The 9,881-nt window shown below is 37.8% G+C and overlaps 1 protein-coding gene and 1 pseudogene across 1 annotated transcript; both read left to right on the top strand.

Annotated features, from left to right (window-relative positions):
- Positions 1–2,080: 2,080 nt before the first annotated feature.
- Positions 2,081–4,831, top strand: LOC145636610 (uncharacterized). Its single transcript, XM_081688182.1, has 2 exons — positions 2,081–2,773; positions 2,906–4,831. The coding sequence occupies exons 1-2, from the start codon at positions 2,081–2,083 to the stop codon at positions 4,829–4,831; spliced, it is 2,619 nt and encodes an 872-aa protein (XP_081544308.1).
- A 2,857-nt stretch (positions 4,832–7,688) lies between these two features.
- On the top strand, positions 7,689–9,634 carry LOC145636611 (ibogamine 10-hydroxylase pseudogene; annotated as a pseudogene).
- The last annotated feature ends 247 nt before the right edge of the window (positions 9,635–9,881 follow it).

The following is a 9,881-nucleotide window of genomic DNA, read 5'->3' on the forward strand; positions in this document are numbered from 1 at the left end:
GGTGATCTTCCGGGTTGGTGGTACCATCATAACTACCTACCAGCACATTTTTAACCTTGGTCGGCTGTGCCGCCTCGGTTATCTCCCGGGTGAATGCAGAAGGTTGTTCACCCAGGCGGAGCAGACGAAGCTGCCAGTCCAGTGGCCGGACATTGTTATATGCCGCCTGACCTCCGAAGAAGGCCGGCTGCATGAAGTGAAGAGGATACTGACCGTAGACCTGAGAAGGTACATACGGTACAGTTCCAATCATCTGAGGGCCAGAATGGACGGTATTACCGCCTGTCTGGCTCTCATGCAGGGAAAGTGCATTCCCTGCAGAGGTGTTGTTGAAGTTGTCGGGAAAGTTCGACGTAGAAGCTGACTCAGACAACTGTTGATTTCTTTTCCGGTTGATGATCTCCCAAGCATCAAGATTTGATTTTTTACTTCCCACCGGCTGTTGGGTCCGGAGGGTATTGTTGGTATTCCTCTTAGGAAGAAGAATTTTGGACCAATCAATGGTCCCGGCTGCCTTCTCCTTTGGTAAGGAGTGGGCTGCCGATCTCTGACTGAATTCCCCTTTTCCAGAGGAGTCTTCTTGGCCGACTGAACCCTACTTAGGCCAGCCCGACCCTTAGTGATCAGTTCTTTAATTTCACCCTTGAAACTTGTCATGAATCTCATGAGTTCGTCTCGGGTGACAGGTGCTGATCCAGCTGCCGTATGGGTTTCCCCTTCCGGCTGCCCAGGAGGTCGATTTGTACCCGCCTGGGAGGCACCCCGCTCCAGAGTGTCTCTGGGCCGGATGTGCTTGGTTATCAGAGAGCCATCATTGGCTGTATAGGTTTTGACCTGAGGCTCTTCATCCTCTTGGTCTGTAAAAACTTCCGGGTCATCGCCCAGACGGTTAGGAGGTGGTACAGACTCTTGAACCATCTTCGAGGTACTCTCCCCACAGACGGCGCCAAATGTTTTGGGTAATTTTGTCCCTCGGGAGAGTTACGTCACGAAGTCTGATCCGGCTGAGTTGTACCTGCAAAACAACGGAGACTCCGGGTGGTTGGAGCTTCGCCTCCGACGATCAAGTTAGTAACTTGAAAGAGAGTAAAGAATGCGGAAATTTAGGTGGGGATCTGCTTGGATTCCAAGCTCAGGTGTTTCTCTGATGTGAGAGAATGTAGGTGTAATAAATGATTGAATGTGTCCCCAAAATGGGGAAATACCTCCCTATTTATAGGATCATTGGAGGACGTGCCCCTATCTAGGTCACTTGACCTAGATTTCAGTGGGCTGCGCCGTTTTACAGCGCTTCCTGGGATTTGGGCCCTTGAAGGCCGCCATTTCAGGGATGTATCAAAGGGGGCCATGTGTCAAGAGGATATTAAGCCACGTGGGCCATCCTAAACTCGACACGTGGCCTCCTCTCATTGGTCCACGTGTCTAGGGTATTTTTACCCTAAACACTTCCCTCCTCTGCTTCTAAACGACCATATCGCATAGATAATTGGTGTTTAAAGTCGAAGGATGTCTCTCGGATTATTGCTTTTATCTGGGATATGTTGCTGCTAGGTTCACCAATGTTTGTTGTCTCGAGAAAATTAGAGCAGGTCCGTTCGAAGTTGCTTTCGTGGTGTGTCAACAACAAAAAATCGTGGGTATCAATTGGAAAGAGCTTCATGCTTCTTTGGATCCTTTGGCTCAAAATTTGGATTCAAAGCTCCATCGTCATCTTTTTATTTCTACTCGGGAAGAGAAAATTGCTCACTCTCACGCTGCTTATTTATATTGGAAACAAAGGGCGAAAGTTAAATGGGATAAATTTGGAGAATCTCACTCTCATTTACTTTTCTCTTATGCTCAAGCTCGGAAACGGAAAAATATAGTTCATGTTCTTAAGGATTCGGATGGGGTTTGGGTTCATGATCAGCAGAGTATTAGTAATATTGTTTAGAATTATTACTCTCAATTGTTCTGTGCTCCACATCAACAAGTCTTTCCGTCGGATTTTGTTTGGAATGATTTAAATTTACCACAAGTTTCCGATCTGGATGGCTTTGATCTTTTGGCGCCTGTTTCTGCAGAAGAAATTCAGGCTGCTATGTTTCAGATTGATGAGTCGAAAACTCCAGGACCGGATGGCTTTTCTTCTGCTTTCTTCCGTTCGCACTGGTCCACTGTGGGTAAATCGGTTATAGATGCAGTGCAATATTTTTTCTATCATGGTCATATGCTGAGAAAATGGAATAGGACTTTCATTACTCTTATTCCCAAAGTGGAGCAACCGGAGTTTGCCTCTCAATTTCGCCCAATTGGTCTTTGCAATGTTCTTTATAAATGTATAGCAAAATGTATTTCAGCTCGTCTTCGGAAAATTCTCCCTCAGTTAGTCTCGGATTTTCAGAACGCCTTTGTTCCGGGTCGGCTCATGTCTGATAACAGTCTTGTTGCACACGAAATTCTCTCCTATATGGATAAATCTCGAGGTCGTACTATGTGTGCAGCTTTGAAATTAGATATGAATAAAGCCTATGATAGGATTAATTGGGACTTTTTGTGGCAAGTTCTCAAGGCCTTTGGTTTTCCTCCAAGTTGGATTCACATAATTCAGCAGTGTGTTTCTACAGTTTTTTATCAAGTATTGGTCAATGGTAATCCTACAAAAGTTTTTTGTCCAGTTAGGGGTCTGCGACAGGGTGATCCTCTTTCTTCGTATTTATTTTTTCTTTGTATGGAAGTTTTTTCGGCCATGCTTCGCAAAGCTGAAACTGATCGTTTGTTTCGAGGTATTAAGGTTTGCAGACGTTCTCCTTCGATCTCGCATTTGTTCTTTGCAGACAATGCTCTTATCTTTTTCCAGCCCTCTCTTGCGGCCTGTTTAGAAGTGACTAAAGTGCTTTAGAACTTTTGTGATATTTCCGGGCAGATGGTTAATCTTCAAAAATCCTTTATTCGCTTTAGTACTAATGTTCCGGATGATTATCGGGATTACTTGGCAGCTTCTATGCATTTGAGGGTGGAATCTTCTATTGGTTCTTATCTGGGTCTTCCGGTTGATATTGGTAGATACAAATGTAAAGCTTTTCAGCCTTTAATAGATAAGGTTGTTAATCGGTTGAGTGGATTCGCTTCCCTTCATCTTTCGTCTGCTGCTAAATTGGTCATAATCAATTATGTGCTTGTGACTTCTTTCAATCATATTTTGTCTGTTTTTAAGATTCCTTCCACAGTCATAGACAAAATTAATAATCTTTTTCTTAGGTTTTGGTGGAAATCTACTCCCCACTCTAGAGGTATTGCTATGGCTCCCTCTTCTCTCCTTTATAGGCCTAAGGGTCTTGGAGGTCTTGGTCTTCGCCATTTGGGTTTTTTCAACTCTGCTTTGTTGGCAAAGCAAGCCTGGCGTGTCATGCATAATCCTCAGCTTCTTGTTTCTCGTATTTTCCATGCGAAGTATCCTTCTCTCATGGATCACAGTTTCCTTTCTAGACTCTCTCGCCCTTCTTGGGCAGGTAATAGTTTGCTTCATGGGTTCCACTCTCTTCAGTCTGGCCTTACTTGGAAAATTGGGAATGGTACTAAGGTTCAAATTTTTGAGGATTCTTGGGTTCCCGACTCTTTAGTGACCCCTAAGAATTCTCTTGCTGGAACGGTTCACCCGATTCTGGTGTCCTCTCTTATCAAGTCAAGCTCTAACACTTGGGATTCCTCTCAGATTCATAGAATGTTAGATTCTTCTACTGCAGCTAAAATTCTGAGTTTGGAGCGGCCGACCCAGTTAATGGATGATTTCGTCTACTGGAAATTTTCTAAAGATGGGAATTTTTCTACCAAATCAGCCTATGCTACTCTTATTCAGGGCTCGACTCTTGCAACTTCTGATGGGAGTTCCGTTTCAATCTCTTGGTGGAAGAAATTCTGGGCCTTTCCCATTTTACCTAAATGGAAAATGTTTGTTTGGAAGTTGATACATGGGGTCACTCCTGTGGCAGCCTTATTATGTACCAAGGGTATCCCTGTTGATCCTTTGTGTGCCTTTTGTCATTCTTCTCATGAGACGATCGATCATTTATTTTTACATTGTCCGTTTACTCGTCGACTTTGGAGATGTGGTCCTTTGGGTATTCATCTTCCACCTGAGAATTTCCCCTCTTTTGCCCTTTGGTTCTCCACCTTGATTACCCTCTCTTCGAGTCATGGGAATTGGAGTAATCTGGATTTTATTTTAGCTTTTACCTGGGCTATTTGGAGTTGTAGGAATGGTGATCGATTTAAGGACTTGGCTCCTGATCCTCTATGTGTGTTTCAGATTGCTCAAGAGTGGAAATCTCGAAGTTCTTCAGTCAGGGAATTGGATGTTGAGGATATTTCTCCTCCTCCTGGTTTTCATCCTCGACCTCTCTTGGTTATCCTCTGTGGTCATTTTAGTGACCAAAATGTCGTTGATTTACTCTTTGATGGGGCTTGGGATTCTACTGATTGCAGAGCTGGTACGGGTCGGTGTTTTTATCAGGAAGATACTTCTCAATGTCTTGGGGGTGGAGCACAGGCGTGCTTTGCTCTTTCAGCCATTCAAGCAGAATTGTTTGCTTGTCTTTTGGCTTTGAGGATGGCGCAGAATCGTGGTTTTACTCAACTTCGAATTCATACTGACTGTTTGGGTGTCTTCTTCAGTCTTCGGGATCACTGCTCAAAAGACATCTCTGCTAGTTGGATTCATCAGCAGATTGAGGATATTATTCCTCTCTTTTCAGCCTGTTCTATCCAGAAGGCTACCATGGACTTTATTAGGCCTGCTCATGAGCTAACGGTTTCAGCTAGGAAACGTTATTCTCTTTATCTTTCCTTCTAGTTTAGTTGTTTTGTTTTGTGTGTTGATCTTTGTAAAAAAAAAAAAAAAATGTCATATAACTATATAAGAAATTCAAAAACATTGCATGAAATCAATAATCTTCACCGTTTCTAAAAACTATATATTGTCATGCTATATGACCAGAAAAATCTCAGAAATAATGTAGGAATCAATAGCTTTTATAACTTCACCGTTAATATTTAAAGGAAATAGAAGACTAAAATTGAAGAGGAGAACACGTGAAATTGAATTAGAGAAAAATGAAAAGAAAAATTAGGCAACTGACGTAATTCTAATATATTTTTATAGGGTAATGTTATACATAGCCCTTAAGGATATATATAAGCATTAAAAACACTATTGGAAATTGTTTAAAATTAGGAATTCATGACAAAAACACGCGTAGATCAGTGTAATAAGTGTGTTTTTGTCATGATTTTCTAAATTTATACAATTTCCAAGACTGTTTTTAATGCTTATATGTAGCCCTAAGGGTTATGTATAACATTTTCCTTATTTTTTATACAAAATTAAATACTTAGGCCCTGTTTACTTCATCTTAACATACTAATATTCAGAGAAAAAAAATTGTACTCGTAGTATATAGTAGCAATCAATTAAATGTTTTATTAAAAAAAAAAAACAAACAATTACAGATTTACAGTCAATTAGTCATAGGGTAGAACGCAAATCCAATAAACTTGGAAGTAAATGAAATCTCAACCAAAATGGTATCTGGGTCTTTTTTTTTTTTTTTTTTTTTTTTTGGTGTTATACCCGGTTCACCCTTTGCGCTAATCCGGAATCGAGGATCAGTTTTGGGTGGTTAGGTTCCAGTCCCCTCCCAATTGTTGTTGTGGACTTACGGGGGATCGAACACATGTCCTCCCTACCAAGTGTAGTCCCAATCACCACTACACCAACACCCAATTGGTCTTAATTATAGTATCAAAACATTTCCAATTATTGAGTGAGTTCGTTTTATTGTGATTTCACCCATTCAAAATTCGATATATATGTCCAATAATTTTTACTCTATTTATAATTTTAAGAACTTATGTAAAAAATTTAAAGTTATTTTTTTGTGAACTTAAATTTCACAAAAAAAATAACGTAAATGCCTCGTTATAAGTATTAAAACGTGAACATGTAAATCGAGACATTACTTAATAAGCAAAACAAGGCATTTAAGTTATTTTTTTGCCAAATCTGGTCTCAATTTAGATTCTTAAAGGGCAAAAATAGCCCCGAAAACCTTTAACGGAACACTTTCCAACGCGCAAATCGATAAAAAAATATTAATAAATTGAGAGTGGACCCCACTAACGAAATTTTTAACAGCGGGATAACGGCAAGATTACTGTATGTATGGAAACAAAATATATATTGGGGTTATAGTGTGTAAAGTGATATATATTGGGGTACAACGTAGAAAGGTGAAATTAACGTGGTTACAATATAGAAAAACCCTAAAAAAAATTGAGAAAAAAAAAAAAGAAAAGAAAAGAAAAAAGAAAACCACATACTTGGTAGGATTTTTTTTTTAAAAAAAAAAAAAAAAAAGAAAACACTTATTATGGCTCAATGAATGTATGCATTCCAACTTCCAAGTCAAGAATTTTGACTAATAATTTTGATATATAATCATTTCAATAAAAGATCCATTACGGAGTATTATTTCTTCATATTTTTACTAATTGCACTATTTGCTACTTGACGATTTGGATTTTTGATGTCAAAGTTAGACTATTTTGTCTTGTCTGTTATATACTTTCTATAGTTTGAAAGAAAATATAGAAAAAAACAGAAAAAAGATGGTCGTCGTTAAGACATTAACTTACTGCTAATAGTTTATCTCCCATATTCAACATAAAACACCTCTCTTTACTCTTTTGTTGATGAGTTGGGTTTTTTTTTTTTTTTTTGGGCATGAACTTAGCACATCAATAAACTAAACAATAAAATTAAATGTTGATAAACTATGATTTGGCCCGATATCTAGAAGATAAGCCCTACTGACTTGATCTATCTAGACATTGTGTATAGTACATACACTTCAAAATTTGTAATTAGTTGTCGAATTTGATCCATTATCCGTCTCAGGGTAACCCTTTTCAACTTAGGGTTAGTCATGTTTCAAAAGTACAAAAGTAAATAAATAAAAAAGTTAGGGTTAGTGATGAAGTCTAATCATGCATAACTCTAACACAAATTTATATATATATATATATATATATATATATATATATATATATATATATATATATATATATATATATATATATATATATATATATATATATATATATATATGTTGCTGATCACACTGTGTGGCCGGAGTTACTCGGTCAAGGGTTATTGTAGTTACTCGGTCAGGGTTATTCTAGTTAATCAGTCAGGGGTTACTTGAAAGTTTCGGTCAAAAATTACTCAGTTAGGGGTTACTTGAGGGGTTTAGTTAGGGATTTCTCAAGAGATTACTCGATTAGGGATTACTCGGTCATAGGTTACCTGATGAATTACTCGGTCAGAGGTTAAATTACTTGAGAGTTTAGTCATAGGTTACGATACTTGTTCAGGAGTTCCTCAAATTCCCTTCACCGAGCCACACAGAAAAGTCCTCCTAACTCTAAAGAAACTTTATCACTATGTAAATTTAGTCAATTAAAGTGGGATATTTAACTTGCGTATAATTAAGCAAAATACTCTAGCTAGTGAAGACTAGTCTATGTTCTTATATAACGAAAAGTCAAGACTTACATCCATACATCCATTATATATACTATTGCCACCAACTCATAAAAATCATACAATAATAACACTAGCTCAAAACAATTAAGTTAATTAAGAGCTCAAAATGGAGGCACTTTGGGTAGTATCAACACTCTTCATCTTTTCATACTTCATACTTCACTTTTTTACTAAAACACAAAAAAATCTACCTCCAGGGCCTCCAAAGTTACCTTTCATAGGCAACCTCCATCAAATTGCATCCAAAACCACCCTTCCCCACCGCCGCCTCGCCGAGCTAGCAAGTGTGCACGGCCCCATCATGCACGTCCGCCTAGGAGAAGTGCCTACGGTGATCATTTCCTCGGCGGAGATGGCGAAACAAGTGATGAAAACTCATGATGCTTTGCTTTGTAATAGGCCAACAATGTTGTTGGCAGAAGTAGCGTTCTATAACTCTACTGACATCGCTCTTAGTCCCTACGGAGACTACTGGCGCCAAGTTCGTAAGATCGCCATGCTCGAACTCCTTACTAACCGCCGTGTTCAGGTGTTTCGGCCCATAAGAGAGGAGGAGACTGTCGAGTTTGTCAAATCTTTAGCTTCTCAAGATGGCTCGGTCGTTAACCTTAGTAGCTTGATTTTTTCCCTCTTGTTTGACATCACTTTAAGGTAGATATTTTTAATATATGTTTGGTAAATGACTTTTTTTTTTTCCTTTTTCGAACTATTATATTTTTGGCTTTTGAATTATTTTTTAGTCAAATGATCTAACGAGTTTTAAATTAGTTGTCCTTCTATTCATATTAGTTTGATTGTTTTATCTTTTTTTCCGTTACATGTAAAATTGAATGTTCAGTAGATATTTCAATTTATATATGTGTTGATTTCTCATAAGTTGTGTAACACCAGATTAGGAATGAACAAGAAAGGCAAAGATGGAGATGCGTTTAAAAAACTTGTAGGAGACATGACAGCTATTACCTCGGGATTTTCATTTGGAGACCTATATCCATCATTGAGATTCATAAGTACCATTAGTGGACTAAAAGGACAACTTCAAAGGATAGTCAAGAGAATTGACAATTTAATGGATCCTATAATTGAAGAGCATATGTCTAACAAAAAACAAGGTATTGAAGACGAAGATGTGATTGGTGCTCTTCTAAAATTTCACAAGGACAACGTACGTCTTAACACCGATTTTTCTCTCACTACCAACAACATTAAGGCCATAGTTTTTGTAAGTTCAATTTAATTTATTGATTTCTCTCTTACATCAACTATTGTTTGGAATTTTAATTAATATTTGTGATTCTTCTTTCTCAACATATATACATTTATCAAAAAATTCTCTATTACTTTTTTTTTTTTTTGCATATATTATGATAAATTACTGTGATAAAACTATGCATGTAGGAGTTATTTGGTGCTGGGAGCGAAACATCTTCAACAGTACTCGAGTGGGCAATCTCTGAATTGTTAAAGAACCCTAGAGTAATGAAAAAGGTACAAGATGAGGTGAGACACATATTCAAAGGAACCGAGACATTAATAAATGAGGAAAGTCTAGACAAGCTAGAGTACTTGAAGCTTGTAATCAAAGAGACTTTAAGGCTTCATCCTCCTTTCCCTCTCTCGGTTCCAAGAGAGTCCATAGAAAGATGTGAAATCGATGGTTATGAAATACCTTCAAAAACTCGAATTTTTATTAATGCATGGGCTATTGGAAGAAGTCCAAAATATTGGACAAACCCTGAAAAATTTAATCCTGAAAGATTTGAAGAGTCTTCAATAGATTTCAAGGGAATGCATTTTGAGCTAATTCCATTTGGCTCGGGAAGAAGGATTTGCCCGGGAATGGGACTAGGTATAGCCACAATCGAGCTCGTGCTAGCCATGTTGCTTTACCATTTTGATTGGAAGTTACCTAATGGAACTGGACCTCAAGAATTGGATATGGAGGAGACCTTTGGCATAATATCGAGGAGGAAGAATGACTTGAAAGTAATTCCTATACTATCTACTTTCTCAGGTTTCAATTAATATGATGCTCTTTTTGTTGCTATATAAATAAACAATCTTGGCTTTAATTATGAGCAATGGTAATAATAGTATAACGTATTTTCTTTCAAATAAGTGATCTTGTGATCAATTTTTTTCCTTGTTATATTAACATATCATGTATGTTTAATGTTTAATTATTATGTATCTTTTGTTTCAAATTATCTAATCTTATTACACACAAAATAATTCAAACAAAATACAAGTAATAATGTTGACGAGGCCGAATTGATCCCATTGTATATATCATTCCCCA

Source organism: Chenopodium album, chromosome 6 (assembly GCF_948465745.1).
Source record: "Chenopodium album chromosome 6, dcCheAlbu1.1, whole genome shotgun sequence".
Classification (NCBI taxonomy): domain Eukaryota; kingdom Viridiplantae; phylum Streptophyta; class Magnoliopsida; order Caryophyllales; family Amaranthaceae; genus Chenopodium; species Chenopodium album.